Here is a 22,290-nt window from a genome sequence, read left to right as displayed (position 1 = left end):
ATTGTGGGTTGGGTTAAAACGTGAACTTGAGAGTGAACTTAAACAACTACTTCTTACTAGCTTACAACTGCTTCCTTCTCTCACTTCAACCTGGTTGCGGCAGATGGCCGCCCCTCCCTGAGCCTGGTTCTGTCGGAGGTTTCTTCCTGTTAAAAGTTTAAAAGTTTTTCCTTCCCACTGTCACCAAAGTGCTTGCTCATAGGGGGTCATGTGATTGTTGGGTTTTTCTCTGTGTGTATTATTGTAGGGTCTACCTTACAATATAAAGCCCCTTGAGGTGACTGTTATTGTGGTTTGGGGCTGTATAAATAAAATTGAATTGAATTGAATTACAACTAAGGTATGCTGAAAAGCATACATCAGCATCAGCACGCAACACAGAGAACCTTGAAGCAGATGGACTACAGCAGCTGAAGGCCACAATAGAAGATTGGAGAAAAATTGCAAGAAATGATTTGTTTCAATATCTGCTGCAGCACTCAGAGTGTTGGGTCAGAACTTGGTGTGACCAACATGAAAGCAGAGCTTCCTCATATCAATGGTTCAGGCTGCTGATGGGGTAACACACCATGTCACAAAGACCAAATCATCTTAGACTGTTTACTTGAACATGACAGTGAGTTCACTCCACTCAAATATCCTCCACAGTCACCAGATCTCAATCCAATAGAGCACCTTTGGCATGTGACATCAGAATGTACCAAAACATCTGAGGAATGTTTCCAGCAACTCTTTGAATTCATGCCATAATCAATTAAAGTAGTTCTGAAGTCAAAAGAGAGTCCAACCTATTACTATCAATATATAACCAATGAATTGACAGGTGAGTGTATACCAGGGGTGGGCAACTCCAGGCCTCGAGGGCCGGTGTCCCTGCAGGTTTTAGATGTGTCCTTGAACCAACACAGCTGATTTAAATGGCTAAATTAGCTCCTGAAGTTCTCCAGAGGCCTGGTAACGAACTAATCATGTGATTCAGGTGTGTTGACCCAAGGTGAGATCTAAAACCTGCAGGACAGCGGCCCTCGGAGCCTGGAATTGCCCACCCCTGGTGTATACAATAATTTAATTGTTTATTAACAGTAATTGTTTATTACAATTTATTTCACTATTAATGTACCATTTATTAACAGTGTTAACAAACAGCACATACTCACATCATCATGTTCATTAAATCCTTTAGTGACCCCTCATGAATGATGCTATCACTCAGAACATTTATTTACTCCTCTGAAGTGAACCATTCAGAGTCAAGCATACTTTTTTAGTTACTAGTATACTAAGTTTAAAGTAGCCTATCAATAGAATGTAGCGCTCACCTTTGTCCTGTCATTGTTTATGTATTAAGCATGTGTGCACTTTAATAACTGCCGGTGTGATAGATTAATAATAGACCTTTTATTTGCTACCTTGCCTGACCCCGCTGCTTTCCACTGCATGAGCAGACTGGATGAACTGTTAGAGCCTGTGTACTGTCCACACTATCAGTAGCATTCTCCACCTGATAGCAGGTGGAGAGATAAAGGCTTGCTTTTACAAGAACAGATCTGAGCCATGCACAGAAGATATAGTCATAGAAGAAAAAATATCCACCACAACTACACGGAGAGGCTAAAGCGGTTATTGTCAGGCTGGTATAATGTTACTTTTTGAACTACAAAGGACAATACAAAATGAGTTTAGTTAGTAAAAAAATAAAGTAAAAAACATAAAATTATATGTTAAAGTATGAAAGAGGACTCCAGCATGTCTGACCCTGTCTGTCCTTTCTGGCTTTCCAGTTTGGAACATTTTCAGCAGCAGGACAGGGCAGAGGAGATCAGGTCAGCAGCTGTTTGTGTTGCCAGTCAGTCTTTAAGGGGGATTAGAGGCGAGATCCCACAGCTGACAGCTTCGATGACTGCCACACAGATAGCCAACCCTTTAATGGATCCGGAAGTGGGAGAGGCAGCACAGCATTACTAGCTTTCTATCACATCAAAGAGAAATTCAGAGTCACACAGTACAGAACAAGCTTGACAGATGTAGGAAGCGAAAGGTTTCAAAGATTCTGGAAAGAAAATTACCTAGAGATGTGTCCAGAGACACCATAACAATGGCCAAAACACTTGTGAATGACTTAGCCAAGTTGGGAAATGTAGTTCCAATGAAAACAATCACTCCAACCTTGCAGAGGGATGGAGTGCGAGGTTGCACTTCACTTGGCTGCTGGTTTAGCTCACTGGGATGAGCGGGTGACCATATGCTGCCTTGCAGAGAGCAGCCGGCCTAGGTTTGGTTCCAACCCGTTGCCCTTTGCAGCATATCTTCCCTTTCTCTCTCCCTCTGTTTTCCTGAGAAGAGGGAGCATAATCTCATCAAGGTGCAAGGAATCGTGAAGAAGAAAGCTATGTGAAGATTTTGAAAGAAAACCCCAAGCAGTCAGCAGGATAACTGGGTCTGGGTCATAATTTTGTCCAACATGCTGACCCATAATGCTCCCTTTGAAGAACTATTTTCATAAGTTAACATTATTAACTGGGAGCTTACTTGAAGACATATAAGAGACAAGTGTCAGTTGACTATTTTTTTATTTATTTTTTTTGCTGGATAACAATTATTATATAATTATTTTAAGTTCAATCAGAAAGATCTGTGGTCACACATCTGTCTGCTTTCCAGGTTTTTGGTGGCTAATTTAAGTTTTACATCACTTTCCCACTCTGTCAAGCTCACTGTGGACATCACTGGTCTAGTCCAATCATCTTTCTCCCTGCGTTCTCAAGGCCAATCAGCCGCCACTCCCCATACTTTAAATCTGTCATTCTGCCTTGCAGATGCCTTCATGCAACCCACCTCCTCCCCATCTCCTCCTTACCTTACAAGTTACTCAGGCTCCATCCAAGCCTCCATCTTCATCTCCACCACCAGCATCTAGACTCCACTGGGTCCTGCTCTAACTCCTATCATTCTGCTGTGTTGGGCCGTCAGAGTTTAACTGCCAAATAGATTAATTGAAATCTGTATATCAATAAATCATGTTCAATTCTGTCTCCTTTTCAGGAGTGACTGTTGGCATCAGAGGGGTACTGAAACTTGTTTCTGCCACTGAACAAAGTTTTTTTTGACATGCATAACTCGAAATTTTGAAGGTATCTCTAAATCCCCCACTGTTCTGTCTGCTCTACAGTTGTACCTACATGATGCCTCCATTACTTTGTGTTGTCGACTCTGTGGTCTGCTACAGCTGAACACAGGATTGTCACACCAGAGGATCGCAGCAATGGCATCCTGGTAAACAGGAGCATGACTCATTGTCACAATGATATCACCAGATTTTGAAAAGCAACTACGAGTATTGAGATTGAAAAGGAAGAATGTGACCATTGACTTACTATGGTCTGACTGGTCTGATCACTGGTGTGTGCCTGCATGTAAATGTAAGTGTAAGTGTGTGTGTGTGTGTGTGTGTGTGTGTGTGTGTGTGTGTGTGTGTGTGTGTGTGTGTGTGTGTGTGTGTGTCATAGGGACATTTATAGTCATATTTTTTATAGTCATCCTTTGGGGGCACAAACCAAGTTTACTTGGTGATGGCTTGTTTGAGTTCAGGTTATGTTTAGGGTCCATACTGTCCATTACTTGTTACATGAAGGTGACTATGACTATTACACCGGTTGCAGTAAACTGTTATGTCTCAGCTGATCCACAGAGTGGCAGGGTTTTTGTTCACCCCCAATTCAAAAGCATACACTATACATATAAGTTCTAATATATTATATATAAATGTACCTGTCCACTGGTCGATCACATGAGCATGTGGAGGCAGGGAGTTCATAGCACAAGCATGCTCCCAACCTATTATAAGATTGTGCTTTGCATTATTAAATATAATGTGTTTTATTTATCCATTATATTTCTAAACATGAAGAAGTCACAAGCAAAGTGAGACCACACCACAGCACATGTTTAAACAAGGACATAAAAAAAACATGTATGTATTATTGTAGGGTCTACCTTACAATATAAAGCCCCTTGAGGTGACTGTTGCTGTGCTTTGGCTATATAAATACACTGAACAAAAATATAAACGCAACACTTTTGTTTTTGCTCCCATTCCCCATGGGATGGACGTAGAGACCTAAAATTCATTCCAGATACACAATATAACCATCCCTCCCAAACAGTGGTCACAAATCAGTCCAAATGTGTGGTAGTGGGCACATCTGCTATATTGAGATAATCCATCCCACCTCACAGGTGTGCCACATCAGGATGCTGATCTGACATCATGAGTAGTGCACAGGTGTACCTCAGACTGCCCACAACAAAAGGCCACCCTGGAATGTGCAGTTTTGTCTCACAGCAAAATGCCACAGATGCCACAAGCAATGAGGGAGCGTGCAATTGGCATGCTGACAGCAGGAATGTCAACCAGATCTGTCGCCCGTGCATTGAATGTTCATTTCTCAACCATAAGCCGTCTCCACAGGCGTTTCAGAGAATATGGCAGCACATCCAACCGGCCTCACAACCGCAGACCTCGTGTAACCACACCAGCCCAGGACCTCCACATCCAGCAGGTTCACCTCCAAGATCGTCTGAGACCAGCCACCCAGACAGCTGCTGGAACAATTGGTTTGCACAACCAAACAATTTCTGCACAAACTGTCAGAAACCGTCTCAGGGACGCTCAACTGCATGCCCGTCGTCCTCATCGGGGTCTTGACCTGACTCCAGCTCGTCGCCGTAACAGACTTGTGTGGGCAAATGCTTACATTCGATGGCGTCTGGCACGTTGGATAGGTGTGCGCTTCACGGATGGCCAGCATACTCACCCATTGAGCATGTTCGGGATGTGCTTGACCGGCGTATACGACAGCGTGTACCAATTCCCACGAATATCCAACAACCTCGCACAGCCATTGAAGTGGAGTGGACCAACATTCCACAGGCCACAAATGACAATCTGATAGACTCCATGCGACGATGTGTTGCACTGCATGAGGCAAATGGTGGTCACACCAGATACTGACCGGTTCTGGGTCCTCAGACCCCCAATAGTGCAAAAAACTGCACATTCCAGGGTGGCCTTTTGTTGTGGGCAGTCTGAGGTACACCTGTGCACTACTCATGATGTCAGATCAGCATCCTGATGTGGCACACCTGTGAGGTGGGATGGATTGTCTCAATATAGCAGATGTGCCCACTACCACACATTTGGACTGATTTGTGACCACTGTTTGGGAGGGATGGTTATATTGTGTATCTGGAATGAATTTTAGGTCTCTACGTCCATCCCATGGGAAATGGGAGCAGTAACAAAGGTGTTGCGTTTATATTTTTGTTCAGTGTAGATGACAGTCTCAAAACAACATTTCTCCATATTTAATTTTAGGCTAATGTTGATTGTCCAATAATGCGTATTCAAATACAAATAGCCTTCAACAGATCGTTCTGCAGTCAAAACTCCAGTTCTCCAAACTGAATATTAAAAAAGCGTAGCTCTAACAACAAGATAATGGTTCTCATTGACTCTCAATAATCCACATTTTTTTAAGACGCGTGGGGTGGGGGATTCTTTCAAGTAAAAAAAAGCTTTTCCTGTAGATGTCAGCAGCACTACAATAATGAAATCCAAGCACAGAGGGTCTCTGTATTGCTCTTGGGAGTGCTGTTGCGCTCCAGACAGCGCTACACTGAATCTTACAAACGCTGTTGTTTGCAATCATGTGGAAATCATCTCACGATGGTGGAGCTGCTCGGGATAGAAGTAACAATGCAGATGAATTGTCAAATAATAAGTTAAAGAAAGATGAACCTGATTTCATCATCATTTCAACTGCTGTAACAAAAGAATTTGCCACATCTCAGATAAAGTATTTTTCAATTATTCACTCATATTTGTTCATGCTGAATATGTACATTAGCCAAAATATTGAACAGTGCAGTGAGATGCGGCAGTCTGTGTAAAATGATACACCTGTAAATCAGACAGTGTTACAGTGTAACAACACATAACACAGAAACACACACACTAATAGAGACATTAGTTTAGGTAATATAATGAGAGTAAATAAAAATACTGAACATATTTCAGTGGCTGATTGAGTTCTCATCATTTTTTTCATGCTTACAAAAACTATAAAACTATAGTTTTATATATAGTTGAAGCTTTCTATTTTAATTGTTTATCCATTCATCGGAGCTTATCCACTATTCATTGCTTCTAGCAGACTAATCTTAATGATGCATTGGTGTTGTCTTGACATAGGCTGTCCAGCTTCATTGGAGGATTGCACTGGACCATTGGTTCAGTACAGGAGGCAGGACTGACAGTAGGCACCAATCTTGAACAAGGGCTTAAAAAAGAACATGCTGAAAGAGTTACAGTGACATAAAAAGACAGAGGGGGAATACTGTGGCCTGTAACGATACTCCTAGAACACAAACACGTTTTGTAACTTACTCAGCACACTAAACATAGTCTTGGTCAGGTATCAAAAAGTGTGATTCAGATCCTTTCATGTCATGGAGTTCCTCAACAAAGCCTGCTCATAAGATGCTGGTTACAGTTATGTAATGTATTTCCCAAAATATTGAATTTATCAGAACTAATTTTCTATGAAGTCTACATTGAAGACAAAGCTATTGACTGTAAGTAATTAATGCAACAACACTGAGACTGCTAAGCAGGAAAGATCTAGTGCTGCTTAAAATGAAAGTGAAGTTTACAGAATGGCATACAGTTGATATGTAGTATGAATATAACTGAAAATTAATCTGACTAAAAAGCAAAACAGCTATATATTTAAAAAGTAAACAAAAACAAAGACTTAATAACAACCAATGCAGATGAAATTATAAGAAAAAAATAAGAAAAACTGGACTTATTTAGAGCATGCTAAAACAGCACAACAGTACAACGTAACAACAACAACAACAATAACAATAATAATAATAATAATAGTGCCATTTATTGGTATGATGTAAGAGCCACTAAGAGTTGAAGGATCACTGTGTATAACAGAAATTGTTACAGAGAGAGCTCTGTGGACTTTAAGTGACTGGGTGCTGAGAGGACAGAAGTGCCTTGGTCAATTTGGCTCAATTAAAGAAACTAAATGAAACAGAATGACAGCAGACCGCGGAGAGCAAGAAAGGACAGCAAGTGATTGACAGAGACAGACTTCTACAGCAGCTGAGCCTCAGCTCAGATACAGTACAAAGGTTATAGCTATTAATACACCAGGACACATACAAACACACACATAATGTGACACATTTAATTTAATTGATGTCACTTCTGGTTCATGACGCTGCTCAAGTCAGCATTGCTCAGTTTACTCTCACCCTTTAACTTTGCTTTGCATTAATGTGAATAATCTGAAACCCCATGATATCCATTTTACTGTCAAGGAATCCATGTCAGTGGTTCGACCTTCAGCTACTCCAATATGAGCAATGTGACACGGGTAAGAGCACACTATGTACATATTGGGTGGTTGTGAATGACAAGAGCACTGAGGGAGAAGCTACTGTTACACTGAAGATAGCAGAAGAGTATTCTGGAGCTACAACTATGGGATGTCTCTGAGTGTCACAGCTGGGTTGACACTGCATTTTTGAAGAATCAGTGCAGGCGTGACCAGTGACAAACGCACAGTCTCACAGTCGCATGGCAGGAAACCAGGAAGGAGAGAACTTCTTCAACAGAAGCTCACTCAGCTCTGAACTAAAGCTGTGAATGGAGAACAGCAAACTTCCCTGACTCAGTAGAAGTGCCTGCTGGACTGAAGAATTTTAGGGCTGGATTTCATGGGTTGTCAAACGCCAGTTGTCAATTCATTCATACATACCCCTGGAAGTAAATACTAACGTCACAGCAGCTAACATTAGTGGACTTTTATCACACCCCTAAGCAACAGTGGATTTCTGGAGGATCAATCATCATTAATAATCATGCTCCAATGGATCTAATCTTTGAAAACTGCAGTTTGTTTCCCTAAATTCAGTGACTTTATTGTGCATTTGCATTTGTCTGGTCATTGCTACTATCTCCTGGACTACATAAGATGGTGAATTCTTCTTGTTTCTTCTTGAATTCTTCTGCAAATGTAATGTGTGGTTAGCGTTACATGCATTCTGTAGAGGATTACAGATTCATCACATGAAACAGTGAACACTGTTGGGTCTGAGGTGGATAATCTGCACAAACACAGCGAGCAGCAGGTGGCTTTTGTATATTGTTTGAAATTCAGTCAGCATTTTGGTCCAAATGTTCCTCAGCACAGTCCTTGTAGTCCTGACAGACCTGGCAGCCAGGTTTATGGGTACCACCTTGTTCCGGCGGCACTTCCACCTGTTGTTGTCAGCACTGGTGATGTTCGGTCCCATGCTGAGTCTTTGGGTGTCTCACCACAGCATCTTTGCCAAGAAGAATCACTTCCTCTACAGGTGAGACTGCTTCCTGTTACACTTCCTGTCAACTTTGTTCTGTCCTGATATTTAATATTTCATATTCAGTCGATATAATTTCTTCTTCCATCACGTCCTGTCTCCACTGCTCTCATCTCTGTTCTCCTTCTTCCAGGATGTTCTTGCACTCTGGTTGGGGTTGGACCTGCATCTTTGTTGGCTCTTTTGTTTTCCTCCTCTCCTTTTCCGTCCGTCGTTCCCTGTCTCTCTCCATCCGCCACCTCTCACGGCTTGCGGTGGCCGGTGGACTATGGCTTGGTTTTTGCAAACTCTTGGACCTCCTGGAGAATGCCACAGGAAGCTGCTATGAACCTTTAGAAGCTGGAACAGTGGTCACAAATGGCCAGACTCTGCTGGTGCTGCGAGAGGGGGAGAGCAAGTCTGAGTGTCTGAAAGCTGGAATGCTGTGGAGGGGATATGAGGTTTCTGAAGACATTTTCCTTCTCTGCCTTTGCTGCCTGCTGCTGGTAGAGGAAACAGCTGTGTTTGGACCTTATTTGAGCCTTGGGGGAATCTCAGATGCCCCACTGAGAATCCTCTTTCTGTTCTGTGTTCTTCTGCTCTGGCTCTGGATCTTCTTGTTGCTCTGTCTCTTAGCTTACTTTCCTCAGTTCCCCACCCAGCTGCTGGGGGGTGCTCTTGGCTGTCTCAGCTGGAGAGGACTATATCAGGGCTGGTACCGCCTGGGGCCCAGCTGGTACTGCCCCGGGAGGCCTGGTTTGGGACTACTTAACATAAAGGCTGTCGGTAATGACGTGGAGGATGCACAACTGAAACAACCAAATCACGATCACTGCAATTAACTTAAAAAACAAACAAACAAACATTTGAGAACTAACTGTAAAATAAATTGAATTCCAAACAAACAGATGTACAGTGTGGGTTATCAGACCTCTTAATTCTTTCATGTCAAATATGTTTATTTACCTTTTCTGTTACATACAACCGATGATTCACATCTGCTCTTCCTTTGAAAGCTAGAATTGTGTGACAGCCAAATCAACCCAGCACTGGAAAGACAAATGGAGAACACAGAAGCAGATTTACAGAGACATTAATTTGGTCGAATTTGCTCACTTTCTGTTTTGTCCAGATTTTTTGCTGTGGACTTCAAGGCAATGAAGAAGTGCCAAAAGCTACAGTCCTGTCACTTGTAGCCAGAGGTGGCGAAATATAGACATTCTGTTCTAAAGCAGAAGTGCAGTTCTTTATCATAGCGAGACTATCTCTGCACTCTGTTACATATTCCATATGTACGGGGTATGACCCCCATTGGCCGTGGCGTTACACCCCATACATATGGAATATGTAATGAAGTGGAGAGATAGTCTCTCACTCAGAGATGTTACAATGTAACCGTACAATAGTTGCATTAAAAAAATACTCCAGTAAAAGTTGAAGAGTAGTGATTAAACTTCTTTACTCAAGTACAAGAGAAAAAGAAAGTGAAAAGCAGCTCCTTGAAGGACAATTCTACTAACCATTTTTATGCATAGATAACTGGACCTGCCGCTATATTAATATAATATTAAAATGATATTAGTACATGAGAATACACATATTAGTCAAATCTAAATTCTAATGAATGCACCCAGCTTGAATCTGTTGTTTAGGACACAATAAGTAAAGTATTTTTTTCTTTTAAAGAATGTTAAGTGAGATTTGGCAAGTGGGGGAACACTAAGATCTGTTGTACTGGCTCAACGTGGGGAAAATGCTAACACTCACAATAATTTCGAATGTAAGCTTGAGCATTAGTAGACAAATTGTGATCAGCTTAGCTGCTGCTCTTTGTGGATTTAAACGACTGACTTCAACATGTGTTTCACAGCCATCTCGGTGGAGTTTCATTTCTTACACTAACAGTATACTGGATGTTGCCTTTATACTAGACAGGTGGATGAATTCATTCAGTGAATGAATCTAAGCATCATCAGCTTAAATGCAAATCCATCATCTACACTACATGTAACCTAACACTGACAACTACAGCCACTGAGTATCAGGCTAACACAGTGTTTTACTGTAAATTCACCAGATTGATGCAAGCTAACCTGTTTATCCTGCACATAACTACCCTGAATGTTCATGAAACATTTGATGAACACATAATTAGTGCATGGTACAGTAGTACCATTTGCTCCAGTTCTTCTTGTTCTTGTCCCCACGCTTTGTCAGATGCTGACCAAGTCTGTAGGGGCTACTTTGGGGTTTAAAGTTAAAAAACCAGGCTGTGAGACCACGCGTGGAAATATCATAAACAAACATAAAGTACCTGCAAAGCTGTGTGCCATGGGTCCTTGATGTCATATATACTGTTTTGTATATTTTGTTTTTCAGGACATTTCACAGTATAAAAAATAAATATTTTATCAAAATACATCATATACTGATAAAATATGGGATTCAAAATGATAAAATCACAGATAACCTTTGAATATTATTTTGTGTGCAGTTTGTTACAGAATGTGTCACTAGACGAAGCTCCAGCTGACATTTTTTTCGGGGAGATAAAAGAAAGAGCGTTAACTTCACTCAGAGATGGAGAAAGATGTAAGAAAAGAAAGGACAGGAGAGGAAGACGAGAGGTTATGTTTAAGGGTAAGAACTGCTCAGTGAAACATGGTAAATTCCAGTCTGTGTTTTTGGTGATGTTTGTCGAGCTGATAGAAATGTTGTTGAAAAATTATGTTGTGTAGAAATGTTACACTCTTTGTGCTCATTTCTCTTTAGCGCAAGCTAGATCCTGACTACAATATCACTGGTGTCGCCCACTTTTATACTTTTATACTTTAATAATCGCTATAAATGATACAGTTGAACCTAAAGTAAGGAGCCTGTTTTGAAGACGTAAGGAGTAGGTAGTATAGATATTTGTGTTAAAATGTAGGGAGTAAAAGTGTAAAGAATTTTAAAAAAAAAAATGAATACTCAAATGAAGTACAGATACCTGAAAATTCTACTTAAGTAGAGGAACAAAGTATTTGTAGGCTACTTGTTTGTTATTTTTAACAAGTAGAATAGTATAAACATGAACAGTAGCAGTAAATCAGACCAGATGACCAAGCAAACTTTAAACCAAGCCATTTTTACAGGGAATGTTTTTCACTGGAAGAAAGTCTAGTCTCACTAACATCTGGCTGTTAGTGAGAGTTCATAGTTCATAGTTCATAGTTCCGAATTCCATGACTTTATTTCTCCTGCTGACAGTTTTTTTTTTTATCTTGTGCTCATTTAATAGATATAACTTCTATTTGATTTTAACTTGTGCTAATGCATGATCACTTTATCTAAAATATATTTAATAGTCTTTGATGGGAGTGAAAAAGGGAAAGAACTGTCAAAATAACTTGACTTGGTGTGAAGGCTTAAATACAACATTCAGACTGTTGGAGGTCAAAACAAGCTTACGTGAGGCAATTTAAAGTCAAAGCTCAGTATAACCAAAGCCAAAGGAATCAGGCAGGTGAACAAAAAACGATGGCACAAAGCATCGTCTGGAATAGGGTTACGGGGCTCCGTAGGCCTTGGGAGAGAGCTCCGGGGAAAGAATCTGGTGATCAGGCCTTGGCCCTTAGGGTGTAACCGGTTTCTGCTTCACTCTGCTCTAACAGGCCAGCCCAAATAAACTGCTCCACTCTGCATAGGGGTGCAGGGTGGATAAAGAAATCACAATTTTTATTCAGAGTGCCAGTAGATTTTCTTTGTGTACACCTGCTCTGGTGTTTACTGCTCTTTGTAGGTTTATGTATATGTATCTGTTTAAAATTATACTAAGGCTTAGGATTCACCCCTATTCATTGTTAGAGGTGTGTAAAATTCTTACACTTGCTCGCTGATAATTTCGCAATTAGCCCTTCAAAAATGGTTAATACTGGGTCAAAAAACAAGACAGAAGAGAGAGATTAAGGCGACTGAGGCCTCCAACTGTGGATCCAAAACAAATGGCAACCTCGGGAGCCAACTCTTATATTCCTCTAGTTAAGTTTCCTTGTACAGAGGGTACATTTCTTTTCTACTTTTTTCTAACTGGCCCACCTTGTGTGACTCACAGGTGTCCTGACATATGTAAGATTTATTTATATTATGCTTTTCAAGAACAAAATGCACCTATACAGTTCATGGATGTAGCAGCCCAGCAAACTACTATTTATTGATGACTTATCACACCACCCTCTAGTCCAAATACGGTTACCAACACTACTGTAGCCATATTGGTAACATTATGACTTAAAGTGAGTAATATCGATGTTTCTTCGCCCATCTTCTGTATACAATAAATAGTTTAAGAAGACAACTGAATGTTTTCTTAACTTAAACAGCATTTTTATTATTGCTGTATATTTTAATACTTTCCTTCCAGTATTGGCTGTAAAGACAAACTCAAGAGACATTTTTCCACCTTAATTCATTTTATTGATAAAACATCTCCAGAAAGAAAATATATACAAAACTTCAGCCATCAAAGAGCAGTTGATGGCTGCCTCGAAGTCTGACATCAAATCAGCCGTTAAAGTCCTCACACAGTTTTCACAGCACTCGAACATGTTGGGAGTTTGTCTCGTTCATCTAGCACATAGAAAGATTGTGAGCTTCTTGTTTGAAAAACAGATAACGTTTCCAATTGATGTGTTTTTCTGTAGGGTGTAAACTCAGTTTTCAACTCTTCCTAAATGAGTTCAATAATCTATCAGAAATTTTTCTAAAAGACAGGAATTCCTTCATTTAAAAAAAAAAAAAAAAAAAAGATGAGAAGGATCGATGCTGTGTATGTACAAAGCAATTCTAATGATCATCCTGGACTCACAGGAAGTACATGACAAAAGACAATAAAGGCATGGTTTTCATTTTTGTTTGCAGATGTCAATCTCAACGTTGCTGAATGTGCATCTGCTGGTCATTCCATCACCAAATAACTACAGTTGGTTCCTCAGTGGCATAATTCAGTGGTGGTGGATGACACTCAAGTCTGCAGTACTACAGCTTCTGAGCGCTGGTCAGCTGCAGCACCTCAGATGGTATAAACTACAGAGCACTGAATAATGACTGACCTGCTGTTTGTTGCTAACATGCTAACTGTTACAGCCAAGTCTGTGAATATTTTAGGTGTTTAAAGAGGAACGTGTTTGTATTATCAGTCTTAGTGAGAACTGACACAGGAAATGAAAGCTGGCCACTAGAAGGTGTCAGTGTGTTGTTAAGATTTTGGGGATAAAAAACCAAAAACGTTTTTTAAAAATGAAAAATTTCAGGGGGGTGGGGGACATTATCAAGAGAATGAGGGGATGGGGGAGTCAACAGAGTCCAGAGCCTCCCAGTGACAATTCATCATGGCATCGTAGAGCTCCTCACTGCGCTGCATGAAATCTTTGTTCCACAGGTCGACGTCACACTCGGGAATGGGCTCTAGAAAAAAGAAACAACAATGCAAATCCCCACTCTGTGAGTGTCTCCGACATTTCTCTGGATAGATTTTTTCCCTAATGTTATGTGACTCAGCCTTACCTTCTGCATTATCCTCATCTATGTCTTCAGCCTCCACATGGCTCTGCTGCAGAATGACATCAGGGATTAGAACTACTTTCTCAAACATGGAAATAAATCTGAAAACTGCCTGGATGTGATAATACATGGCACTAATTAACACAATATAAACACGGACAATGTGTCAGCTGTGCTATGTGTACTGGGTGTATACAGTGAACATGTTTCAGTGAACATTTTCACTTGGCAGTGACAACAGTTTGCAGTCAGTTAACTCAGCAGTGTCACTTGTCCTGTCTACACTGAAGCTGCTTTGTTCAATTGGCCCATTCTGGGTAAAGAGAGCTGGTGTTTGGATGAATTACTTGTGAGCATTCTATATAACATGATAAATGATGTAAATGAGAATCTTAAACTTTTGGAAGGAAGCTGATTGTTCTTTAGCAAAGGTTAGCAGTTTCTCACGCTAAAAGTCATTTTGCTAAGCTTTGCTAACTTCCTGAAATGTCAGGGTTCCTTTAAGCACTGGTGTGAAAGTGTTCCCCTTACCTCTACGGCTCCTGACATGTCTGTGGACATTGGTGGCATCCCCATGGGAGGTGGTGGCATCATGTGACCTGGTGGTGGGTATCCATAGGCTCCGTAACCGTAGTTGTAGCCACTGTTGTAGCCGCTGCCATAGCCGCTGTTGTAGCCGGTACTGTTGTAGCCACCATACTGGTCGTAGCCCCCCCACTGAGAATAGTAACCCTGGCTTCCACCACTATGGCTGCCATAGTAACCAGACTGAGTCTGGTTGTAGTTGCTCTGGTAATTCTGGCCCTGGCCCCCGTGGTAGCTGCTCATCTTCTGGCTGTAAAACAACAAAAAGAACAATTTTTGGTTTGTTTGAAGGTTATCTGATGAAAGATCTTCATGAATGAACATGTCTCAGAGGAGCCTGGATGGATTTAAAGGTGTAGACATATGCTGAAACAGTAAACTGGACTATACTTTTGTTACAGACAAATCAAATATAAATCAGTCATATGGTAATGGTAGAAAGTACACCTAAGTAAGCTTTTGGATATCTATATAATAAACCTAACCGGGTCCTTAGCAGGTGTTAAAGTTTAGGTAAACACTACATCAAACCAGTAACACATGGCATACTGCATCATGTCAGTTAGCAAAAACAGAGCCAAAATACTGGTGGTGGTCAGAGGGCCCGGTGGCGCCAGTGTCCGGCAGCCTCGCCTCTGTCAGTACGTCCCAGGGCAGCTGTGGCTACAATGTATCTTGCCATCGCCAGTGTGTGAATGTGTGTGTGAATGGGTGAATGACTGAATGTAGTGTGAAGCGCTTTGGGGTCCTTAGGGACTAGAAAAGCGCTATACAAATGCAGGCCATTTACCAAAATGCAGGTCTGGACTTTGACTGGTCCCCTCCTGGGAAGATGTCTTGAATATTTTAAACTTGTGAATAATCTTTGTCACTGGAGAATGACTGACTTCAGAATGTTTTGAAGTGGCCTTCTAACCTTTCCCAGACTGATGCGCAACAATAACTGCTTCCCTAAGACCTTCTTAGCTTTGTGTTAAAACACACATGAACTCTCCAGACCAGCAAACTGCCAAAACATCTGCTTTTACAGAGGTGGTCACACTTAACTACATCTATTTGATTATTATCATAGTTCTTTGTAAATTATGAGAGTATAATATATTGTTGGTCATCTCAGGTTGCATTTACTCATTTTAAGACTTGCTATTATGTTATTATGTCCTAAATCTTGAAATTGAAAGAGGGTCTACTTTCATTTTACATGACTGTATTTTTCCAGTCAGGCTGACTTTGAGGCAGATTGAATTTTAAAGTGTGAATTTTAGTTCAGTCTTTTGGTTACTAAAAGACTATCAAATAAGACCTGATAATAATAAAAACCCCAGGTTTCTCTTTCTCTTGTCCTGCTAGCCCTCAGTGAAGCCTTCACCAGCACTGACCCTGTGCTACAATCATCCTAGGCTCTGGTCACTCACCTCTTTTCCCTCTCTATGGTTATAAAGCACTCTGCATTTAACAATTGGTCATTATTAAACTCTGACTCTCTTATTCAGAGTGTTTTTTATCCCACCTCCCACTGCTTTTCTCTGTCCTCTCAGTCTAACCGACTGTAGTAGATGGCCCTCCCTGAGCTTGGTTCTGCCAGAGTTCTCCTTCCTCCTTCCTGTTAAAAAGGTTTTTTTTCCTTTCCATCATCAAGTGCTTGCTCATAGGCCATCACATGAATGTTGGGGTGTTCCTCTCCATTATTGTAGAATCTTTGCCTACCAATATACAATCACTTGTGGTGAGTTTTGTTGTGGTTTGGCGCCAAGTAAATAAAACTGAGTTCAGGTGAATCCAAATTCCTCTGTCCTATTTTCTTTGGCACTTTCTCTATTCTATTCTCTCTTATCCTTGTCTGGGTCTTACCTCTTTGCAACAGCAATACTGAGCCTGAGTGGCTTTCCTCCCAGCATTGTACCCTGGCACTCCTCGATCGCCTTCTTCTGCTCGCTCTCCTCTCCAAACTTGACAAAGCCATAGCCTCTGCAAGTCAGAGAACAGTTACGCCTCCTTTGCACCGCCAACGTACACTCCATACTTGGCATTTAATAGCCACTTATAATGAGAAACAGAATATAATGGGTATTATTATGGTAGAACTGAAACTTGTTGTTTTACTTTTAACATGAGGTAGCATCACTTGAATTGTGAGTTGCTCTTGCTTAGCCTATATGGGGAAAACAATAGTTTTAGCATTAAGACGGCAAGAAAACATTTCTTCAGCCTTTTTTTTTCCGAAAATAGATGAAGATGCACTGATGGTCAACGTCCATAGCACTGCTATCCAAATCATTATTATAGCACAGAAAACAGAAAAAAAAAAATTACAGTATACTCTTACAACATTCATACAAGAAGGCAATACATCATACTATAGGAAGAAATACAAAATTCACAGTCAAACAGAATAATACTGCTGCTGCTGTCACGTGCACCTCAATGAGCTGACGTACCTTGAGTATCCATACTGGTCGGTGACTACTTTGGCTCCTTTGCATGAAGGGTACTTCTTAAAAACTTGATGCAGCTGGAAGTCATCTATCTCAGAAGCCAAGTCGCCCACGAAAACTGAGAACTCTGGCCTGAGAGAAGCAAGATCAAATATTCTTACTCAGTATGATAGACTGATATACTGATATGTTGACTGCTTTAGCCCACATCCCACTTAATAAGGACTGTTATGCAAGTTATCCTTCGTATTTAAACAGGAAGTGTATTGGAAGCTGGATAATTTACGGAACAACTTTGTTCAGTTTTAGATCATAAAATTGTAATTGCCCATTTCCTACCTATAATACAATCTGGACCCCCTCCCATGATGCATGTCACCCTCAGCTTTCACTGTTTATACAATGAGGGCCAGAAGTTTATGGACAACATTTCTTTGGTCACGTTGCTTCTACACATCACCACAGTGGATTTTAAATTAAGCAATCAAAATGTGATTGACGTGGAGGCTTTCAGCTTTAATTCGAGGTGTTCAAGTGAAGTGTTGTGTTAATCGCTTATGAATTACAACCATTTTACTATATACCTATAGTATCAATTTTAAAATCCTAGATGACTTCCTTCTTGAGTTATTGCATTCACCAGATTTTTTGACCTCAAGGTCAAGGTCAGAGGGCTTAATTTGAAACTCCTACGGTGCTTCGTTCTCAGGGTGGGTGGCCCATGTTGCCCGCCCACCCACCTGGCAAGGTGATGGCAACACCCCAGCAGCCTTTTATGGCTGAGGGTAAAACAAAATAAATCAATAGAAAACTGTTATTGTCCAAAAATGTATGGACCTGTATGCCACTGCTGCATGTCATTAACTTCTATCTTCTCTCTGTTCTCATTTATTTTTTGCCCCGATTGCCGTCCGTTGTTTTCGTTCCTCTTTTCTGTGCCGTCTCTTCCTCCAGCTAGGCAAGTTAGCTGGAGGAACTAAATTCTACAGAAAACTGCCTCCAAAAGTTTGGCGTTATGTAGCAAACAAAGACTGAATGGAAGTAAAGCCTTACCCTGCTTCTGGCCGTTTCCCATAGGTGGCATAGTTTAGCTTAAACTTCCGGGGCTGCACAAAGGAAGAGAAAGAACACACACTAAGCTAGGCAGACACACCAAAGACATGTAGTATAGCACTGATATTGCTGGAAATAAAAAGTGGAGTTACTATGGTTGTTATTTGGGTTTACATACCTCCACCACCCAGACCAGCCTTTAGCCCATTCCTCAGTTAGTTCCTACCAGAGACTCTATTCACCAGCTTCAAACAAAGTACATTCATGTACAAGCCTCTTAGCCACCTTCAGCAGCAGATACAGCCCAGTGAACAGGGGAGCCCAGTAGCTTGGCCAGCCCACGGGGCCAAAAGCATTTCAAACCAAGGAGCAAGCAGCTAAAGCTCACAACTTCCCAAACCACTTGGAACTGAAATTTGAAAGATGGGATGCCTTTTTTTGTCTTGCATCACCAGACTTAACTGGACCAGCCGTCTCTGCAGTTAGTATGAGACAGCTGCACTTAACATGATGTTTAACTAGTTTTGCTTCTTGATAAAACTGGTTTAAACTGACAGGGAAATCCTCACAGTGACAGCACTAAGAGCAACAAAAATCTGGTGTGTTCACAGAGACAATAACAACAGGATGTTAAACTGACTCCTAAGCACCTAACACTGTGTTTCTGTCCTAACAAAGCAGGACCAAGACTAGTTGAGCTCCACTATCCACAGATCAACAGTTAAGTACTGTTTGATAATTCTACTGAAAAAAGGAAGGCGGTATTACATGTCAACAATATTTTTGTATTTATGATGAAATAATAATGATGAATAATATATGTGAGTAAATATCAACTGCACTACAGAACTGACCGGGTTTGATCCAGGAACCAGTTTCCCGTTGAGTCTCTGGACACACCGCTCCACACTCGCTTCATCTGCCAGCTCCACAAAACAGTATCCTGCTGAACCGCTGCACAAGAGAACAGAACCGGTAGCTACTTTTAGTGTTGAACGAGAAAGAGGCGGGAAAAACGCAGACAGATCAGGCATAACATTATGACCACTAACATATGAAGTGAATAGCACTCATTATCTTTTCATCATGGCACCTGTTGGTGGGTGATATATTAGGGAGCCACTGAACATTTTGTCCTCAAAGTTGATGTGTTACAAGCAGGAGAAATGGGCAACGCTTAGAAATTGAGAGAGTGGAGTAATGCTTTGTGCGATATTCTTCGGGGAAACTTTGGGTCCTGCCATCCATGTGAATGTCTCTTTGACACTTGCCGCCTATCTAATGAGTGCTGCAGACCGTGTGCAACCTTTCATGGTAACTCTTTTTCCTGATGGCTGTGTGGCTATTTCAGGAGGATAATGCGCCCTGATAACAGGAACACAGCAATGAATTTGAGGTGTTCACTTGGCTCCCAAATTCCCCAGATGTCAATCCAATCAAGCATCTGTGGGATGTGCTGGACAAACAAGTCTAAGTTCTGCAAGTTGTGAGGTGTGGCCTCCATCATTTAAAGGATCTGTTGGTAACATCTTGGTGCAGATACCACAGCAGAACTTCAGTGGTCTAGCGGAGTTAATACATATACATTTAGGCTGATGCATATATCCTACCCTGTTATCCTGTGAGTGATGATCTTGACCCCAAATGGAGACTCTCCCATAGCACTAAAGGCCTGTTTGATGAAGTTCTCATCCATATATGGGTCGAGCTACACACAAATACAAAGAAACATCATATGCACCACATTAGGTTCTGTGCAATATAATACAATGCATGTTTATGTTTTACTGTATGTTATTACGCAGTAATACAGTACAATGCAACAAAGCATGGCTCTTTGTTCTAAGGCTACGTTCACACTTTAGGCGAAAGCGCATCAAATGCGACTTTTTTGACCCTATGCGACCCATATCCGATCATGGTATGACAGTGTGAACGGCACAAATCCGATATTTTCAAATCCGATCTGGGTCACTCTCGTATGTGGTGCTGAATCCGATACATATCTGATGTTTTGGAAAGCAACTGCTGTTTGAACGGTCATGTCGCATTAAATCCATCTTTTACGTCACTGACACAAGACAGACGCCAATTATCAGCGCCAGAGAAGACATGTGAACGCTTCCTGCCCATCCAGTGTAGAGGTCAGTGAAACTGTTGGGAAGACAACGTGAACATTTTATTTGTATAATCTGCAGATTCTGATAGAAATCTGCAACTATCCTTTGAAGCACCGCTCTTCTCTAAAACAGCAATAAGGATCATTATTAGGCCAAATGTAAATAACAAAATAACTTTATAACTTAAAGCAAAATTGGGAAACGTAAAGCCGGAAACAAGTCTTTACATTAAGGGCCATCAGTCAAACAATACTGTTTGCTCTGGGTCTAAACAGAGCGCGTTGTGTGTGACGTCTTCTTTTGCGCACGCGGGCCGCTTTGAGGGTTCACACTAGAGCGCGTTTGCTGTCACTTTTTATTTGTAGTGTGAACAAGCAGACAAAAAAAAATCAGATTTGATCAAAAAATCGGAATTGAGCATCAAGACCTGCAGTGTGAACGTAGCCTAACTGATACTTGTTTCTACTACAGAAGCTACTACAGAATATTTAGTAAAAATAACCAAACGCACACAAATTAAACCTCATTTTAGCATTCCTATGTAATTAAGCGGTTTCGAAATCACATGAGAAAATGCACAACTAACATGACTGACAAAAAGCGACACATTTGGGATTTTGATGTCGCCCAAACCCACAGCAAAAGTCAAAACGCACAACCAATAAAACTGATTAAACTTCCTATAATTTATAATCTTGATAATCTCTTTCTGCTATTTGCACTTTTTTTTTACTGTAAATTTCCAAGTTAATTTGTAAATTTTTGTAGTAACCTGTAAATTGTAAATACTGTAAAACTTTTTTCTGTCATTTAATGGTCGGGCATTGCACAGCTACAAGCATTTCACCCCCATGTCATACTGTGTATGGTTGTGTGTGTGACAAATAAAATTTGAATTTGATCGATCATCTGTGTGTCTTTAGCACAGGCACAGCGCGCCTCCAGACCGAGGTTGTTTTTTTTGTTTGGTTTTTTTTTTTTCAAACTAAAAAAAAAAAAAATTGTCCTTTCGCTTAACCCTATACCAACTTTGAGTTTAGAGAATAATTTTGTGTGTGGCACTTTTTACGGCTTAATCTGTTAATCTTTGTTGGCGTTATATTTAAACTTTAATGATTAGCTCGCATCACTTGCTAAAGCTCGCCACAATACGAGGAGGAGCCTGGCCACAGACAATAACATTAGAGTTGTTTGATGACTTATCGTCGTTAATCGTTAATATGTGGTATTATTGAATTATGTTACACCAAATCTTTTCAAACTGTGTACACTGGAAGACAGTTTAGTCCAACATTTTACAAGTAGTAGGTTACCCTAACTCAACCTAGCTAGCAGTCGCCACACATAGCTAAGCTAAGATCACACACAGAAACATGGATTTCAAACATACATCACCCATCCAGAGACTCGTCTGTCTGTTGAACATCATGGATGCGAGATAAGATGGTAAGAGTATATATTCGTGGTACAAAAAGCAAATGTTTTGTTTAAAGTTATCTACACGGTCACACTGGACACGTCCATTCGTTGTTCCACTTCCGCCTTAGCCAGCAGACGTGTGCTCCGGTCTTTTCAAATTAAAAGTCTCACTCGAAACTATTGTAGCTGGCGTAGACCATAGGTCGAAATAGTCAGAATTGGGAAATAAGTCAAATTAATAATCACACAAATACATGTGCCTTGATTAATTTATATTGACATTTGGTAGCATTTCGAGGTCTACAAGGTGAAAATAAATATATCAAGGCGTCGGACATGTGTGATATGGACGCATTGCGCAGGCCAAAAGTTGGTCCTCATAAAAAAATATTGTCACACTTTCCTCGCTGGAATATTTTATATTTTATTTCCACAACTGTATTTATTACAAATCCGTTCGAGTTAACTTGACATGCAGCTTAAAAATAACCAGGTTCCACCGAGATTTGAACTCGGATCGCTGGATTCAGAGTCCAGAGTGCTAACCATTACACCATGGAACCACCACGCCTGAAACCACCGATGTATTCAAACACTTTGTCTTCTATCTGAATTTCTTATGTTATTAAGACTCTACAAAAGTGCTATTTTTATATCATGCTTGAACCGTTTCAGTGCTACCATGTGTCTGCTACAGTAATATCAAAGACTACGCAGCCCAT

General features: G+C 40.8%; 2 protein-coding genes and 1 non-coding gene across 4 annotated transcripts; 1 reads left to right on the top strand and 2 right to left on the bottom strand.

The window, feature by feature from the left end:
• The first annotated feature begins 7,327 nt into the window (after positions 1–7,327).
• fitm1l (fat storage inducing transmembrane protein 1, like) lies at positions 7,328–9,320 on the top strand. The gene is made up of 2 exons (XM_026149623.2): positions 7,328–8,433; positions 8,570–9,320. The coding sequence occupies exons 1-2, from the start codon at positions 8,255–8,257 to the stop codon at positions 9,255–9,257; spliced, it is 867 nt and encodes a 288-aa protein (XP_026005408.1). The 5' UTR covers positions 7,328–8,254; the 3' UTR covers positions 9,258–9,320.
• A 3,527-nt stretch (positions 9,321–12,847) lies between these two features.
• On the bottom strand, positions 12,848–21,719 carry trnau1apb (tRNA selenocysteine 1 associated protein 1b). Of its 2 annotated transcripts, none has more exons than XM_026150314.2 (9): positions 21,540–21,719; positions 19,640–19,737; positions 18,884–18,983; positions 18,030–18,082; positions 16,980–17,108; positions 16,393–16,509; positions 14,488–14,791; positions 13,960–14,005; positions 12,848–13,860 (listed from the first exon to the last, which is right to left on the bottom strand). In XM_026150314.2, exons 1-9 carry the CDS (start codon positions 21,576–21,578, stop codon positions 13,724–13,726), a joined length of 1,023 nt encoding a protein of 340 aa, XP_026006099.1. In that variant the 5' UTR covers positions 21,579–21,719; the 3' UTR covers positions 12,848–13,723. The 2 variants fall into 2 exon arrangements, with proteins under 2 accessions (XP_026006099.1, XP_080149049.1); XM_080292923.1 differs by having other exon boundaries at positions 13,960–14,002.
• A 340-nt stretch (positions 21,720–22,059) lies between these two features.
• On the bottom strand, positions 22,060–22,131 carry trnaq-cug (transfer RNA glutamine (anticodon CUG)). The gene has a single exon. It is a non-coding gene; the product is annotated as a tRNA-Gln (tRNA).
• Between the last annotated feature and the right edge of the window lie 159 nt (positions 22,132–22,290).

This window comes from Astatotilapia calliptera, chromosome 18 (genome assembly GCF_964374335.1).
Source record: "Astatotilapia calliptera chromosome 18, fAstCal68.1, whole genome shotgun sequence".
Classification (NCBI taxonomy): Eukaryota; Metazoa; Chordata; class Actinopteri; order Cichliformes; family Cichlidae; genus Astatotilapia; species Astatotilapia calliptera.
This window is presented reverse-complemented; position numbering and strand designations above follow the sequence as displayed.

What these genes read in the sequence shown, in the direction of transcription:
- trnau1apb (XM_026150314.2), bottom strand. Translation starts at nt 21,578, where the DNA reads ATGATGTTCAACAGACAGACGAGTCTCTGGATGGGTGAT. An exon ending in CGAGTCTCTGGATGGGTGAT is followed by an intron (nt 19,738 to 21,539) that starts GTATGTTTGAAA and finishes ATTTGTGTGTAG; the next exon opens with CTCGACCCATATATGGATGA. An exon ending in ATCACTCACAGGATAACAGG is followed by an intron (nt 18,984 to 19,639) that starts GTAGGATATATG and finishes TCTCTTGTGCAG; the next exon opens with CGGTTCAGCAGGATACTGTT.
- fitm1l (XM_026149623.2), top strand. Translation starts at nt 8,255, where the DNA reads ATGTTCCTCAGCACAGTCCTTGTAGTCCTGACAGACCTGGCAGCCAGG. An exon ending in AAGAATCACTTCCTCTACAG is followed by an intron (nt 8,434 to 8,569) that starts GTGAGACTGCTT and finishes TCCTTCTTCCAG; the next exon opens with GATGTTCTTGCACTCTGGTT.